This window comes from Cryptosporidium ryanae (genome assembly GCF_009792415.1).
Source record: "Cryptosporidium ryanae isolate 45019 chromosome Unknown contig_19, whole genome shotgun sequence".
NCBI lineage: Eukaryota > Apicomplexa > Conoidasida > Eucoccidiorida > Cryptosporidiidae > Cryptosporidium > Cryptosporidium ryanae.
The window spans coordinates 166,066-183,863 of record NW_027125564.1 but is presented as its reverse complement, the minus strand read 5'-3'; the positions used below and the strand labels follow the sequence as shown (position 1 = coordinate 183,863).

At 35.1% G+C, this 17,798-nt stretch overlaps 6 protein-coding genes across 6 annotated transcripts; 5 read left to right on the top strand and 1 right to left on the bottom strand.

Annotated features, from left to right (window-relative positions):
• Positions 1-718: 718 nt before the first annotated feature.
• FG386_001017 (uncharacterized protein) lies at positions 719-1,363 on the top strand (the record flags this gene model as incomplete). The annotated part of the gene is made up of 1 exon (XM_067340280.1): positions 719-1,363. The coding sequence occupies one exon, from the start codon at positions 719-721 to the stop codon at positions 1,361-1,363; it is 645 nt and encodes a 214-aa protein (XP_067196168.1).
• A 679-nt stretch (positions 1,364-2,042) lies between these two features.
• Positions 2,043-2,386, top strand: FG386_001015 (uncharacterized protein; the record flags this gene model as incomplete). Its single annotated transcript, XM_067340278.1, has 2 exons — positions 2,043-2,156; positions 2,243-2,386. The coding sequence occupies 2 exons, from the start codon at positions 2,043-2,045 to the stop codon at positions 2,384-2,386; spliced, it is 258 nt and encodes an 85-aa protein (XP_067196166.1).
• A 335-nt stretch (positions 2,387-2,721) lies between these two features.
• Positions 2,722-3,864, top strand: FG386_001014 (uncharacterized protein; the record flags this gene model as incomplete). Its single annotated transcript, XM_067340277.1, has 1 exon — positions 2,722-3,864. The coding sequence occupies one exon, from the start codon at positions 2,722-2,724 to the stop codon at positions 3,862-3,864; it is 1,143 nt and encodes a 380-aa protein (XP_067196165.1).
• A 629-nt stretch (positions 3,865-4,493) lies between these two features.
• Positions 4,494-11,939, top strand: FG386_001013 (ankyrin-related protein; the record flags this gene model as incomplete). Its single annotated transcript, XM_067340276.1, has 1 exon — positions 4,494-11,939. The coding sequence occupies one exon, from the start codon at positions 4,494-4,496 to the stop codon at positions 11,937-11,939; it is 7,446 nt and encodes a 2,481-aa protein (XP_067196164.1).
• Positions 11,940-12,059: 120 nt separating this feature from the next.
• FG386_001012 (uncharacterized protein) lies at positions 12,060-13,811 on the bottom strand (the record flags this gene model as incomplete). Its single annotated transcript, XM_067340275.1, has 1 exon — positions 12,060-13,811. One exon carries the CDS (start codon positions 13,809-13,811, stop codon positions 12,060-12,062), a length of 1,752 nt encoding a protein of 583 aa, XP_067196163.1.
• Positions 13,812-15,180: 1,369 nt separating this feature from the next.
• On the top strand, positions 15,181-17,325 carry FG386_001011 (secreted protein with ankyrin repeatsplus transmembrane domain or GPI anchor; the record flags this gene model as incomplete). The annotated part of the gene is made up of 1 exon (XM_067340274.1): positions 15,181-17,325. The coding sequence occupies one exon, from the start codon at positions 15,181-15,183 to the stop codon at positions 17,323-17,325; it is 2,145 nt and encodes a 714-aa protein (XP_067196162.1).
• Positions 17,326-17,798: the final 473 nt, after the last annotated feature.

Here is a 17,798-nt window from a genome sequence, read left to right as displayed (position 1 = left end):
TATTGCTGGTTTCTCTTTCAGGATAACGCTATTATTTATTGTTGAATACAATTATTTATATGTATATGTGCATTTATATCCATATATTTGCATATACATTATACATATTTATATATATATATACATATATATGTATATATATATATATATATATTTGTATTTTTTCTGCCTTCACTTTATTCTCTTTTAAAGGTTAGAATGACATTAAGGTTAAAATTCGTAATTAACTAATTACTACCCCTCATTTATTTACTATTTAAAGATCTTTTTTATTTATACTAATTTCTGCATGTAAGACTGCGTGTTAATTAGTGTGCTAGGACATTATACGTCTTGTAGCGCTGGGCCCTTTTTAATATAAAAATAATATTAGTGACAAAAATGTAGGGACGTAAAAATAACAATAATAATAATTAATATATTTCTGATTTTAAAGTTTTATGTTCAACGTAATTTTACGTTCCTCAAATAAGGAGAGAAGTGAGGTGATTTTTTGTTGTAATTATATTTGATTTTGTAATTTTCGATGGTTTACCAATACGATATATATGTATTAAATAGACTGATTCATCGAATATTGTAACTAAACTTTATGAAGTCATTAGTTAATTTAAATTGAAATACAAATATATTGAATTGTATGTGTCATATTAGTTTCCTCAATTATTACTTTTTATTTAGTGGAGGTTATAGTCAACATATACTATAGCAAATTCTGATGAAGGAAGTGTATATAGAAATTGCTCTCGAGATAGGCGAATCCTGGAATAAGTTAACAGACGTTATAAAGAGGTCGATAGGTGTAATTGACAACTTGATCTCCAATATTAATTTACACCTGTCGGAAGACATATTATGTAATCGGCTTTCTGAGAAAGTAATTCAGTCAAGCAACTACATGATAGTTAATGATTATTGTGATCGCGTTAGAAACCTTTGCCACGACTTATTAGGATTCATTAACCAATTTAATAAAAGTCATTCTTCAAATCTCAATAAAGCAGTAAAGTGGATAAATGACGAATACTCTCTATTTAATCGATTTGATTCTGACAAAAATGAATTTTTGTATGGCAATAAACGCGTTTTAGCCTTATACAAATCTCTTATATTGTGTACATCAATTGAACGCAATTGCACTTTTTTAAATAACACCATTTCAGCTGTTGAGAAAAATGTTGACTACTATGTTCAATATACTATCATAAGGTTGAAGAGTAATAATTTGTGTGTTGGTGCCACAAAAACTGACTTGCCACTCCAAAAAGACATCATCGATAGCTTCAATAAACTCTCCAATTTTGTTTGTTATGAAGGAAATAGCGAAATCAAGGCAATTAGAAACTATATCGAAAGCAAATAAGTTCGCACGTTTTTTGCCACATTGTTTGCTTGTCTCAGTTCTACCGTTTTTACCATTATATTACATCCGCCTTTTGAGGTGAAAGACGCACAAAGAACTCGAGTGAGCGACTCAGAAGTGGTAAATAAAATACTCTCGTTCCCCTTATTTACAAATTAATGCTATAAACCCCGTTAGCCACTACCTTCTCTCTCAAAGTGTTATTTGCATTTGCATGTGGTCTTTAATTATGGCAAATATACCGGCACATTGGTACACATTGGCGCCAACTGTCAAAAAACAAATGCAGGATTTAAAAAGAAATAATTCGGAATTCAAGGGCGTTTTTAGTTATTTTGATGTTTGGGTTAAGATGAATTCAGAGCGTTTTAAGGTGTTTTCTCAGGGTTTGAGACATGTTTTTTCCACGTGGTAAGTGGTTTTAACACATTTATTTGTCACAGGCGTTAACTAATTTAAGGACCTTGTTAAACTTGTCGGTGGAGAACGGATGGTCCGGGAGGTTCTCCTCTAAGAAGAGAGAGGAACTGGTGGATGAGGTTTTGTTGATGTTTCAGTCGGGTATGTTTGATTAATATAGTTTTTTATGCCGGAACAAGTAGACATTTATCTAATTTTTTTCTAAAATAAAGGAAGAAAAATTGAACCCTTTTATTTAGCAGACTACTTAATTCAAAGTATGGAATCAAGGTTTTCTGTCATTATAGAAGATGGAAGCGATATAGAGGTTTCGGAATTGCTGTGCGAACTGTACAGTCAGTGTTCCCAGGGTGATTTTTCCCTTGTAGAAAAGGTAAGATTTGTTTAAATCTCAATAACATAATCTTAACTGTGTCCTATACAAACTGTTCAAAACTTGCTCTCCCTTAAACTTTAAAGTTGATGCATGTAAATAAAACTCCAATAGAAGATTGCAAGGCTCAGTCGTGTATTTTAGACGACAATGGTGTGAATATAAGTGACATTGATACAGACGAAGATGAGGGTGAAGGCGGAAGTGGAAGTTTTGTTGACTATCCATAAGGTTTCTCCTTAATTTTGTTTAATATATGAAATTACCCTTAACTAGTGTTTAAGGCATGTATTTATTTACTAAACGTCTGCTGTTTGATTTTGTTATATTAATTATTTGTACTTTATTTAGTTGACAAAAGTGCACTGAATGAAACAAGCATTGTGTTTTTTCTTTGTTTCATTTATTCCCAAATGTGTGTGCACACAAAAAGCGCATATACTCTAGTGGATAGGTAGTGTTAAGCAAACGTGGAATTCGTAAATGTGATCTAACGCGATTCGTATATTGCTATTTGAGCGTAGCTACAGAAGCAAGTCAAAATTAGGGGCAGTTCTGTTTACTAATGAGTGTTGGCAAGACGGAGTCAATGCCAAAGCCTGACTCACTGTCTAAAAGCGAGTCAGAAAAAACGTTGGGAGACAGACTTGAAAGCAAATCAGACACTGTGACAAATAGAGAGGCCGGCGAGCACAGGGCCGAAGAGGAGGTGGGAGAAGATGACTCAAACAGGGAAAAGGTATTGTTTTTGGACGCCTTTAGTGCGTTAAGCTTGAATTCAAAGAAAAATTTGTTTGAGTTTATTGAAGATGACAACTTGCTTGAATTGAGGATCACATGTAAGAAATTGAATAACTACTGCAACGGTTACATACGATATTGTTTAAAAAACTGTTACTTCTTTAATGTGCCACTAACAAGGCTAACCATTGATTTTTGGTTCACAGTTACGAGATTTTTTTTTTTAGAAGCAGGTAAAGTTTTTCCCTTAAATAGGGTACATTATAATCCAATAGTGGCAGCCTTGAAGCACAATCATAAGATTCTTCCAGTGTCAATGGACCAAATGAAGTCACACGTATTAATAAGTTTAGATAAACTGCTTCCTGAACACATAGTATTTTGCAATCATTTTCACCCACAACCACATACGTGCGATGTAAATCTGGAGATAAAGGGCCAGTCCAAGGTGTTTTTCGACGAGATTAATATTTTGAAATTTGTGAAACACTATTTTGATCACCTGGACGTTACGGACGATGAGTTAATAAGAGGCAATAGACAGTTAACGAGACACCGCTTGGCATTGTACTTGTACGAGCTGTTAAAATTAATTAAAATGCTATCAGAAAAAGGAAATGGGGTGTTCAAGCTTTCCAGAATAGAGTACATAGTTAATACAGGAACTCTTCTAAGACACAGAATATGGCACCAGCTTCACGCTTCTTGGGGGAGTTCTAAGAAGCAGAATGACCTGGAAAACAAGAAAAATGAGGATAAACAAAAAGAGCCGAAGAGCTCCGGTCAGCCGAACAACGAAAATGGAGGTTCGAGACACAGAAGACTTTCAGACAATTACAACGGAAGTATAATTAAGAGCAATGTCAAGAATGCAAATGACTCAAGTGCCTTGAAAAAAAAGAATACAGATGAGCTTGTTGTTGAGATCCACCTTACAATAGCTGATCATTTTCAGTGGGATAGTTAGCTTTCCCAGAAAGTCTGAATACATTATGTTGTTTAAACAACTCTAACTGGGTTAACTACCACTTGAATTTAAATTTGCCGTATTTTGTCTTAATGTTCTTTTCTGATTAGGTTTCAAGTGAACGAAGTTTCCTCATTTACTCCGGCTTCTCAGGCCCAAGTTGCTTTCTCGCTTTGTTTTAATTTAATTCATTAAATTAAGTAATAAAAATTTTGGCACATGGTGCTGTAAAATTAAGGTACCCACGAGGGGCGTGTGTCTGCTTTTTCATTAACAGAAATATTAGTTCCGCTGGTAAATTATTTGTGAGCAGCGAATAGTATTTTCCATTTAGGTGAATACTATATAGGACAGAACGACTGTTTTGGAATGTGAGTCTGCATTGATTAATGTGGGAAAAGGATAAACAAGATAGACAGTAAATCATACGATAACTGTAAAAGAAGCCTCTACTCACTTTAGTTGGCATTAAACTGGGTCTAATTAACCTTTGATTTGACCAAGGCGTTTACCTATTGTGAAAAACGGACGGGAGTGCACTAAACGACTACTTTAGCCGTTTGGTAAATTCACCACTTACAAAGGGAGATAAAGTATGCGAATCAGCGACAAAGGAAAACAATCTAAAGATGATAAGAGTTTTGTTGACCGTGCTAGTGTACGCGTTACTGAACTCTGAGGTTGACTGTTCAAACAACTTCCCGGTTGGATGTCCGTTAAACACAGTGAAAAACGGCGTAATACAGATCAAAAACAACAATGTGTCGAACTGCAGCTGTGACGAGTCGGGAGACAACAAATTTGGCCTGAGTTGCCTGAAGAAACTGGACGAGCTGCACGACAAGATAAAGCAACAGGACTACAAATTAGTGAACGAAATACTGAAGAAAATGTGTATAGAACTGGTAAACAAAGTGTCCCCTTCTTCGGGGGAAACGGCACTTTTACTATCTACAAGACAAAGCGGATACGCCTCGTACATGATATCAATGAAGCTAATAGAGTACGGTGCGGACGTAAATAAAGTCAATTCTGACGGAGAAAGTCCACTAATAAACGCAATACAAGGCAGCAACTTGCCACTTGTGGCCTTATTGCTATTAAATGGGGCAAATATAGAGGGTTCTGATAACAATGACTTGTCGCCTCTTTTTCACAGTGTGATGATAAAGGATATAAAAATGGCACATTTTTTGTTAAAGTGTGGTTCAAGTCCAAACTCGACGGACAGAAAAGGGTTGACGCCGCTGTATTATTTGTTAAAGACCCCAATGACAAGTTTAACAGAGGATTTTTTTGAGTTGCTGCTTGATTATGGATCGTCGGTAACGGAGGTCACTCTGGACGGAAAGGACTCGGTTTCCTTTTTGATTAGTTCTGGAAACAAGGATTTGCTTGAGAAGCTGATAGAGCACCCTAACTTTGCGAAATACATAGTCAGAAACAATGTACAGGAGGAGTATCTTTCAACCAGCGAGAGGTATTCCCACAACTCAACGGTGAATTACGTGAATAAGGGTTTCTCGAATGCAAAAGACAAAATAATCAGAATAATAAACGCAATAAAAATGGGTTTCGGACACAAGGTGCTCCTTTCGCTTATAATACCTGAGGTAAGCAATAGAAACAAGGACATATGTTTGGTCAAAGACGAAGAAGGGAGAACGCTGATATGGTGGTTAACACACTACGGAGACGACGAATTGATAAGACTGTTGGTAAACTTTTACAAGGTTCAAAGCAGAAGTGGCGTATTGGAGTTCGAGTTTTGCGATTTAAATGAGCCGGATATATATGGGAACTTGCCAGTGGGGCACATAATATACAATTTCGACTCCAGGTACGTTGTTGCTTCAAACTTAAAAGGAGAGAAGTCGCTTAAAAACGTGACAGAAAGCGAGGTTGAGATTGTAAAAACAAACAGACTTAACATTCTCCAGGACATGTTGCTTTTTCAAAACCCAAGAACCAACGCAACGCTTTGGTACGAACTTGTAATGAACACCAACTTCGAGCATGCGGGCGAACAAAAGATAGTTGAGTACCTGTCTTCAAGTATAATAAAGTTTCCTGTGCTTTCGTTTTTGGTTAGGTGTTTCTGCGTCCCTTTGGAAAAGAGCTCAGTGTCAACTCCGCGTTCCATTCCAGAGATAGGAACATATGAGTACGACAGCGTTGTGTCAATACTGTCCTTATTGCTTTTGTTGAACAAGAACTACGCCTCGAAGGTCGTTCTTCAGTCGGTTCTAAGGGAGGCAATGTTGCAGAGTTTTTGGTGCATTCAGGCACTGCAGCACGCCCTTGTAACTGCAACTATTTTGGGCAGGGACGACTTCATAAGGAGCATACTGCTGGGAAGAACGCAAACTCTTTCTGAGGTTCTTTCAAAATTGGACTATTCTTCAACCGAGAGCGTGAGAATAGCCTCCCGTTTGCTGGGCTCAATTCCTCCGGAGTTTCCGAATTTGGACGACTTAATGTTGATACCGGTAACTTTACTTGTTAGACACATTATACTGGTTACTGATAGAAGAATTTTTAGGTGTAATTCCAAACTTGACGGATTCGAGGAGTACGATGATAACGAGAAAAACGAAGAGAGTGACCGGGACCGGCGTTTCGGGAGCGTGGGAGTGCAAACGGTGGGTGAAAACGGCCCTCGCGAATGCAGGAACCAAAACGATAATTCAGACGGCCTCGCCAGAGGCTATTTTTCCGGCGTGAAATTAAACCAAAAACGCATCCTCACGAGGAACAGGGACGAGCTTATTTGTTGCAACAACGAAACTGTCAAAAGTCCCGTCGCAGACTGCATGACTGAGGAAAACGAAGCGGAGTTGACTGCGTACGAGGACCAGAGCGAGGATGAGTATTCGGACGACGCTGAGGGCGTTTCAAGGGATCTTGAGAAGAATAGAGGCTGTTCTTGCGGTCGCGAATCTAAAGATTGCTCCAATAAAAACAGGTACTTCAAGGAGGAAATGAGACAAGGATACTTTCACGAAAGCGATACGTTCTCTCATTTAGAAGTGAGCAGCGAATACGATTCCCTACTTACCAGTTTTGAGTATCTTTTTTCAACAAACTCGGGGTTCTTTAAACCAGAAACGAGAAGTGGGAGCACTTTTAACGGCGACGGCAGTGGAGGTATCGGGGGCACCAGGGAAAACGAGGAGAGGTGTCTTTACGAGAAGAAGCAAGAGGTCCTTGGGAACAGTCTGGAAAGGTCCCTAAGCGGTTCTTTTGGGTTGCTTAAGCAGTTTTTATCCGTAGAAATGACCAAGTTTGTGAGGCCCGAAAGCTTCAAACAAATAATATTCTTGTTGCAGAATTCAACCTGCAACTATCCAAGGGGCTCTGAGGCGGACTTGAGACAAACCGAGGGCGATTCAAGCAGCGTTTTCGGTTCAAGAACGGCGAATTATTTTGGAAGTGGGGTTCACTCTGGCGATAAAGCCGTTGAAAGCAACTCGGTAAACAACAATAACATTGGTTTGGGCCACCAGAGCGACCACATAAGTGACAGAATAAGAGGGATGATAGAGGAAATAGAGGGCGTTAGGACCCATGAATTTGAGAGCAATGATGGCACGAACAAAAGGCATATATTTGACATATTTTACAAAAATGAGATAATTAAGGGAACGGACTTTCGTCCCAGCAATTGTTTAATCGAGCTTCCGAGTGTTTGCAGCTTTTTAATAAAAGACAGCATAATATGGGTGCCTATGATACCGAAGGATCAGGTGTATGATAAAATAGCTCCAACTGGAACTTTGACCCTGAACTCCCAAAAAAGCTCCGGAACCGGCGACAATAACGACGGTATAGGAGTTAAGTCAAAAAACAAGATTGGCTGGAGCATTCCAACCTTGACCGAGGAGTACCAAACTATACATTTGGGGTTCTTGCCAAAAATTCCAACTGAACTAGAGGTTGAGTCTCTCGGCCAACTCATAAGCAGCACTCAATTGCACAGTTTGATTAAGAGGAACGGAAATTGCGGTTATGCCACGTCCTACACCACGTTCGACGACTTGTTGACCAAGAAAGCAAAGATAATATCGCTTTTAAACTCAAGCAGTCACCATAAGGTAATTCCGACAATAACCAAAACGTCGCTTTGCATTATAGCGACAGTGCTGTTTTACATTTTTCTTTGGTTGTTTGCCTCCTACTTAAGGTCGTTGTACATAAACAATATGATAAACATTTGGAGCAAAAAACGACTCAAAAGGAGGAACAAGGCTCGCAAATTTCAGTTAAAATATGCAAGTCACTGCAAAACTGTCGATAAAAGGAGCAAACCAAGACCAAACAGACTTAACGCTTTAAGGGGGATGAAAACAGGAAAAAGGAGGGTTAAAAAAAAGTCTCTGTCGGCTTTGCATTCGCTTACAATTGGTTTGTCCAAATTTATAAGGAAGGTATTGATAAATTTGCTTCCGAGTTCAATGTTTAAGTTGAGGGACTACGCGAATTTGTTCCCATCTCCGGAAAAGAAAACGCTATCAGACTCGCTGCTTTTGTCCTTAAGCATAATATTCACGTCGCCTTGGTATGTGTACGAGAAGAAAAGCAATAGTATTAACTGGGGTAACTTTAAAACTGAAAACAGGATACCAAAAAGCATACTACTAAACGCACCTATGGACTACTTTTTAGGCGTGAATTCATCCGTAAGCAACGACTTTTCCAAAACATTTTTTAAGTACTTATTCTTCTTTATGCAGGCACTCTCGCTGGTATATTTGTTTATAGTCTTGTTGCTTATATACGAGTACGAATATATATGGTTTTTGATGGGCCTGATAGTGGTTTCGGCCTTTTGTACTACGGTCAGAATATACTATTCGTTCGACTTTGCGTCTAATTACTGCAATAAATACTTTTGCGGATACTCCAAAGACTATTACTTGTACAACTACTATTATTTCAAGAAAAACATTAAAAGGGACAAGAACATAAAAAACATCTACTCTAAACTGCTCGGCTATGCTTCATATCGCGATGACCCAGGGGAAGGCGTTGATCTCGGAAACCTTGAGCACAAGAACAACAAGTTTTGCAAAACGCAAACGGAGGAGGGTCACTTGAGGAATAGCATCCACCTTTCTGAGTTTCCCACTGATAAAAATAATGAAAGGAGCCTTGAAGATTCAGTTTCACTGAATCCCGAGGAGATGGCTCATTACGGTAGCATTTTTAAAGATAGCGAAAGCTACAAAAAACTAACCAAGTCAAACACGTTTCCCGTGAAGGAATGTGTGTTTTTTAAAAAACAAGTTGGTGATTTAGAAGTTAACTTCGATACGTTAAATGAGGATGGCACTCTAAAGTACGAAGAGGACTCGCTTTTCTACGTTGATAAAACGGAATCCGACAACAACTTTTCTCCCACGAACAGCTCAAATAATATTACGTCAAATTTCCCAAACGATCCTTCTTCAAACATGACTTTACTTGACTCCTTAACATCATCCCCGTTCTACACCTCGCCCTCGTTCTCGTCAATTACCATTGAAAATACGCAAATGGACGGCTCTAATGTTTCCTCTGTGAACCACAACGTGAATTCGTCCAACAACGGGAATCAGGACGCCGGACCGGACTCTGAGAGCGAGTTGGACTTGAATTCAAAAAGAGATATCGAGGCAGAGGGACACGTTTATCCAAAGAAGTTGAATTCCGAAAAATACGGTAGAGTGAAATGCGAGCAGGGTATTTGTGGTGAAAAATGCATAATTAAGGGACTTAGAGGCGTTAACTCTACAATTGACGGAGCGGCTAGATCAGAATGCGATTTCAATAACGGTAAATTCAGGATGTTTGAACTGTCTGACAAGGCAAAGAAGGATAGTACCTTTAACTGCGTAAAATCCAACAACAAAAGAGCGCTGTCTCCAATATTATCCTCTTCCTCATCGTCATCTCTGTCGCCGAAAAGGCAGAAGAAACACGGCAAACCAAAGGGTTACTCATTAGGCGAAAGAGAGTCGTTGCGGGACTTTGGTTTTGGTGTTGAACAAAGTGCAAATCAAAATTCAAATTCGCTTTCGTCTTCATCGGCGCAAATTTCCTCTTCGTCCTCAAACTCAATGTCGTCTCCGGAGGAATACAGAAGGCTTAAGGCAGCTGGCTATCTCAAATACATACTTAAAAGCGAGAACAATTCAAACTGTCACTCATCAACGCTGATGCAGTCTGCGTCAAGCTACAACGATTATTTCGAGAACATGGTTTCAAGAAAAAGAGACGAGATTTTTTGTATTAATACGGGGAGTGCGATGAGTTCGAGCAAACAAAGGATGAGGGAGCATATAAATAAGGTGCTTGGAAGAATAAGAATGGCCGAAAGAGGCCCGAGAGTTTCATGTGGGCTTCTAAAGTACAAAAGTGCAAAAGGCAGCGTTCTTGGAAACAGGACAGACATTAGAATGAATTACAGAGTAACGAGAAACAACAATTTTGACAATTATCGCAATAGAAATACCTATAATGCTAAAATAAACAGCAATCCCAAAAGCAGAAGCAGCGGCGGAACAATTAAACTTAGAAAGTTTAAAAGACTGTTGTCTAGCGACGAGGAAAGACTTAGTTGCGATAACATAAAAACGAATTTGGGAAACTTGATTACGAACAACAAAATATACAAGCCACTTTACAGACTTGTTGATGAGGCAAGCTACAACTCCCCATTTGAATACTTTTCAATAGTGTCTATTTGCAAAGTACTAAGCGCTGTGATAGCACTTTCGTCTAACATATGCATTGTTTTATTCAGAACAAACTCATATTTGTTCAGAGACTCAACTTTGTACTTTTTGTACAATAGATCGCCATTTACGCTTTACTTGGTTGAGTGCATATTTATATACTGGCTTTCTAATCTGGTATTTGAACTTATGAAAGGACTCATTATACTTTTGTTCTTTGTTAGACAAAGAAAAAGGCTCTGCACAATACTGGTGCAGCATATTCCAATGCAGTTTAAATACTCAAACGTTCAAGAGTTTATACAAATAGTCAGCTACTGGAGGAGTGCCATGCAGCACATATTGTACAAAAACACGAAGCTTTGGACCTCATTTATAGACGTGTTCATATCCACAAATTCTTTATTGTTGTTTTCGATCGGAAAATTAATATTTGTTGTTATTTGCAACAAAAAGAACAAGATATTTAACTCTAAATTGTTTGATTTTTCAACAATTAAAGCCGAAAACAAAGACCTAGATTCCGAAATTGCACGTGATATACTTGACACAGGCACAGACGACGTCTTTATCGCAAAAAACGAGAACAAGAATTTAATCGAAAACGGGGTTTCCGGTTTGAGTGCCTCCCCAAATTCTTTTTCGCACTATTACTATTATGGAAGACACAACAGCGACTCGGAATTTAGTTTTGGAAACACCAATTACAATGACGTTCGTTTGAATGATGACACAGATATTGTGTCTCTAGGCGAAGAGAAAGTACTAGGCTCCATTAGATCCTTGGAGTTTGACTCGGGATTTGGGAATTATGAGAATATTGATAAATATGCATCAAGTTATAGCCACATCGGTACAGGGAATCCGAACTATTATTTTTCTTCATCCACGACTGAGAACATTGTTTTTTCCTCAATAAAGTCACCGACTGTGTCATTTTTAACGTCTTTTATTGCAAGTAAGAGTTACATCGAAACTAATAGAAACAACGGAATTATTGGACTCATCACAAACGAGAAATTCATACCTGAGTTTCCGAACAAATACTCCAATTTCGAGATAATTTTCCTTACCCTAAGCATATTCATGCTTGTATTTCTTTCGTTTGTAATTAGACTTCTTTACCAAGTAAACAGGTCTTCTGCAAGAACTCACTCATGGCTGGAAAGTATAATACACAGAACACCTCCGGGTGCTGGAATATACATTGTTATTGAAAAAGTCCTTCTTGTAATTAACTCAACTCCACCTACGATCAAAATATTCGGCTTTAACGTCAACGAGAGATTTTCCGGATTTAATTTGTACGTGTTCACGCCAGCATTGATTCTAATATTTATTAAATTCATTTTGTTTTGAAAGATAGAATAACAAATACGAGTAATATTTACAAAATGTACTGTACAGATACAACTTAAACGAGGAAAGTAAAGTTTATCACTGAATAATTGTGTTTTCTTTTTTAACTTACTACACTGCCTAAAGCTCATCTCTAATTTTCGAGTCACTGTCTTTATCCTCGGAATCTTTCATTTTGTTCTCTTGAAAAGCTATTCTGTCTTCCAAATAGCCTTTGAATATCTCCAAACTTTGATGTTCTGCGTAAACAATTGAATTCTTTACCTTGTCGTTGCCAAAAGGCAAATAGTATATAAAAGGGATTTTTTCAACTTTGAATTCATTAGGAATATCGTTATTTTCCACGTCAAACAATGATATAATAATACGCGAATTAGTTTGACTATTTAGGTTTTTTGAAACGTATTCTGTCAATTCTTTAAACATATCAGTCATTTTTTTTGATTTTATTGACAATTCTGCATAAAACATTAACAAAAATGCAGTATTCTCAGTTTTATGATTGTTATAATAAAGATATTCTCGCAAAGTATTTGAATTTAATTCAAGTGGTCTGTAGGGTTCCATGAAATACTCGTCTATGTTTGAAGAATATTCTTTATTTGAAAGTATCTTGCTCTTGTAAAAAATCGGATATTTATTATTTTGAATGTCAGTCAGTATATCACTAAACTTGTCGCAATTAATGATTGCCTGCTCCGGAATAATGTATTTGTTGGTTGTACCAGAATTCTCCAGATCAAACACTGTTTTTCTTCTTTTCAGTAAATAAGAACCGTTATCAATATGTTCATTTCTATAAAATCCTGTTTTTGATTCAGCAAGTGCCTCTAAACCAGGTAGTATTAAACCAACTGCTAAATCCTTGTCTGGGTCTTCAGGATAAAAGTTTTCCTTTGCTATATTTATCAATTTTTGCATTTTTTCGTGACTCAAGAACTCAACATTTAAGTTTCCATACATGTCCTTTTCGCTGCTACCCTTTAAATATGTTATTAGTGAATTAGTTGTTTTATCTACATACATTAATTCATTGCCCTTAAACGACACATAAGGCCTTATTGCAGATTCAATAAATACTCTAATAATATCTCTAGTCCACTCTAATACTCCAAAAATTCTCATATTCGCTTTGTATAGTTCCTTTGGATTTGTTTCCATAGTATTATCCCTATTTGGCTGGGGAAGCCTATATATATGAAGGCCTATATCAGATTTGTATTTAACATATATTATATAAGCCTTTACCGATACACCGTTTTCTCTCATAAATTCAAGTGATTCTAATATAATCTTTGTTCTCTTTGTATCTTTTTTGCCATAGTATACAACAACAGGAATGGAAGACGAATATATTTTACCTTCCAAGTCAAATTCGTTTATTGCTTCATCTATTTTATCGTATTTGGTTCCATCAAAACTAAAATAGACAGGATTGTCTCTTGAAACCATTATACTAATCATAGAGTGCTGTTCCTTTCCACTCAAATGATTTGGATACTCTAAATAATCACTTGCACTACCATTGAATAGTAATATTTTTGGGAACTTATTAAGTATGTAGTTGTCTGCTATATTCCTATTTGCCACTGAATTAAGTACTGCTATTTTACCATTTGATTTTCTATTATCTAGTTCTTTAGCAACAAATTCTAAGTTGTTAATTATTTGCCTGGACAATTCAGAATAATCGTAGAATACAACCAATACATTCTTGTTTTTAGAGAGAAAATCTTTGAAGTTAATTTCATCCAATTCTACAACTTTTTCAAAATTATGGTTTATTTTATCTCTATCTTTACTATCATTGCATAGCACATTGTTTAATGTTGACTCTAAAATTAAAAATAATAACAATAAGAATTTTTTCATTATTTTTGCTTAGTGAAGAACTACAGTAAATTTATAAATATGTATTATCTATTTTTAAAAATTATTTGCTTAAACTTTAAACTCTATATCCCTAAATTCCAGTTTTAACTTTACACTTTCCTCGAGAAAAAAAAAGTATGACTGCTTTTTTATCCACAACGTAACAACACCTTTTCTTTTATTGAACTTATACAACTTATTTTCCTATTTATATATTGCTATATAAAAAGAAAATATCTAACCCCTTTTACTAGTATCCTTATTTATTTTAATATCCTAGTTAATATTAAAACCAAAATAGCACTAAAATACATGCAATTTCCAATGTGGGGTGGCGCCTGACGGTCTTACATGTGACTACAATATTATGATTAATGTTTTAAATTATTATCTAAGTACTTATAAAGGATGTGAAATGCATATAATAATTTACAATGACTTTAACTGATTTTAAAAGTGTGCTGTCTGTAAATAGTCATAAAAATAGCATTTGTAAATTAATAAATTATTTAAATTGTACAAGAATAACCACAATCAAGCCTTTTTTTTTGCTTCTATCTTATTACCATTTTTCTACAATTAAAGAAATGAAAAACTTTATTTTATTTTTACTTTGCATCTCATAAAATTTAACGAAATAGTTATATACATTCAAGACAGTTATTTTAAACTAATTGTTGCATATATTTAAATAGCTAAAATAATATCGATACCCATGGCGCCATTGTGTGCAGTTTTTTTTCAATAGAATTAATATAATATTATTTTAGTGAATAGAAGCATGTGTGTACACTCAGAATAAGTATTAAAATAAAAGTTATGTGTAATAGTGTGATATAATGATACTCTAAAGTGACTCCCTTTTATTTTTTCTGTATGTATATTTGGTGAAAAATTAGCAATGTATAGTAAATAGCGAAAGGTAATAACTTTACCTAACTACTTTCTTTTTTAAAGTATAATATAGTATTTCAAGTCTTAGAAGTTGAAGAATAAATTTATTAAGAGACAATAAAGCCAAAATAATATAAATTGGGAATTACTGGATTAATATAAATTAAACTACTTCATTCGGATAAGGACTTATTAATTTATTATCAGGTGTAAAAGGAACATATTATAGATAAAGTATATTATTTTGTTCTTTCAAACAACAGTAATCACTGGATGGATACATAATTTTGTTTAAAAGAAGTCATATGTAATATTCACATAGTAAAGTGTAAATAATTGTTCATATGTTATTTTACATATGAATATTTGAATTAATTAATAAGTACATTTCATTGGTATTATATAAACAATTAATTATTTATTTTATAATAATATAAGTATATATAATGCAATTTTTTTATGAACAAGAAAGAAGATGAAACCATTAAGAATAAATTTTTTAATTTTAATTTTTTTAATCCTAAATGTAAGCATTTTAAGTTTAAAGTTGGGCGAAAACTCGGTTGGTGCTGAAAGTTTTGGTTATTTTGAAGGAAATGATCCAAATAAATATGATTCTGGATTTGATTCTTCTGGAACTAAGGAAGAAGATAATTCAAAAAATGGAGGAGTTGGTTCTGTAAATAATAGTAGTCTTAATATAGAATCTTCAATGGAGACATCACCAGGAGCGGAATCACAATTACAGGAGAGTAAAAAAGATGATACAGAAGCAAAATCATCAGAAAAACAAGAATCTGCAGCAGTAGAAAGCACATATGTTGATGATGATGAAGAGGTTTCCGGTGACTTAAGTTCTGAAGGTGATCCCTCTGAAAGCGAGGTAGATAACAAGAAGGAAATTAAACAGGAAGCAAACAATGTAGATTCAAAAGCGGAGGACAACTCGGTAAAATCGCAAGAGGATTCTGATATTATTAAGGACCAAGTTGTTTCTTTGGAAAGAGATATTCCTCTTGAAAAAAGTTCAGAAGAGCAATCGATTGTTCCAAAGTTAAATACTGAAACAGAAGGAAGCGAATCATTCTATGTAAAGGAGGGTGAAAAGAATGCTGATGAAGAAAACAAATTTGAACCAATTCAAAGCGATAATGTACAGAAAGCGTCTACATCTATAAAAGACGGAGTTGAAGGTTCGTCAATAGGTAATGTTGTCCCGTCTACACTTGATTTACTTTTGGGAGTAGTTCAACCAACAAGGTCATTTATCGGCGAAAAAAACAGGAAGCCACTCGATATTGAGTTTGGGAGGAAAAAAACTCAAACCTCCGAGACTGAATTGGAAGAAATAAAAACAAAATTAAAAGCAAAATATATTCCAACACCTTCATGTAATGATATTGTAAATAAATTTGAATGGAAAAATGATTTGGTAGCAACGCCTTCCCAAGCAGCATTTAAAACAATATTTGAAGAAATAACAACTTTAAAACACATGACAAATGTTCAAGCTGAAAAGACGATTAATTCAGCATTTGATGTATTAAAGGATCCGGTATCAGAGGGTATAAGCCCACAAGAAGCTTTGTCTTTATATATTTGTGAGGTTGATAAACAAAATGGTCGTACAGTGTATCAAAAATTAATTGAATATGGCTATTTATCCTCACTATTACATCCTATTGCAAATAAAATGTGGGGTTGTGTTAAATATGGTCACTATTATGATTTAAACGGAAACAATCCCCTCCATCTCGCAGCAAAATCAAATAGTCTTCAGGTTGTGGACTTTGTATTAAGATTAATTAAAGACCCCATTGAAATCAAAGTGGCACTGGAAGAAAAAAACGTGTTTGGACAAACTCCATTAGATGTTTCTATAGACGAAAAAAGACCAAGCATAATAAGGAGGTTTAAAACTACATATAGAACAATGTCAAACTACGTTAAAAAGTTAGATCCTGAAGCCATTGCGAAGGAAAGAAATAGACAAAAAATAATGACGGAAGCTGCTGCAATGTTTTGTAAACCTGTATTAAGTTTTACATCTAGTGAAGAAAAAGCTGTTCAAGCTGCTTTTGAAACTAGTAATAATGTTAATGAAAGAATTATGAAATACTCGAATGAGCAACTAAAAAATGAATTGGTTCAACAGAACTTGAGATCACAAAAACGTAAGTATCAGGATTCAAAAAATCTTATTGCTTCAGAGAGAAATAATAAATCGATTAAACCTCACAACGGCATTGATTTAGATTCGTCTCTTACTGTTCTTCGCTACGTTCCAGACAAAAGCGAAAGTGATGAAGCAGATATTTCCGAAATAGAAAATATGAATGATTTAGACGATTTGAGTAAAAATCAAATACATGGTGAAATCATTGATGATACAAGTGACGAAGGCTCTTCGGAATTACAATACGGTTCCAGCAAAGATGATGGTTTTAATAATGAAAATAAAAATTCCTCGGACTCTGATAGCAATTCTGGGGATTTAAATGAAGAAAAACCTGTCAAGTCAAAAAATTTTCTTGAAAAAGTCCTTTTTTGGTCAATTATAATATTTTGCATTGTATTTACTGTTGTATTATTACTTATTTGGTTTGCTACTAAAGTTTAATTAGTCATTAAATAAATAAAAATAGACAAAAATACAAATGTATTCCAAAATTAATTTAAAGCAAATATAAAATTTGAATCTTAGGCTTCAAATAGTAATTTTAACTTTAAAATTTATGTTATACAATATTATATCACTTTACTGGTACACTTTTTTTACTTAAATTTTGCTATTATCATTGGTTTTTGTAATGATAAAGGTAAAATTTGTGGTAGAAATTCAATTGAAAAATGATATTAGCTGCACTATTCTATCATAGATATTTATCTAGCATTTAACTAGTAAATTGTTTTCCATTGATTTGTCACCTTGTTTTACTTCTTCCACTTGCATTTGTACATAAAATAGTTGCCTGCTTCTGATTCTTTGGATAAAACCTGACTCTCCTTTACATACTCCTCTTATTTTTACAGATACTTCCTATTTTGCTCTATCATACTCTTTTTGCATTTAAAGGCGAATAAGAATGCTTA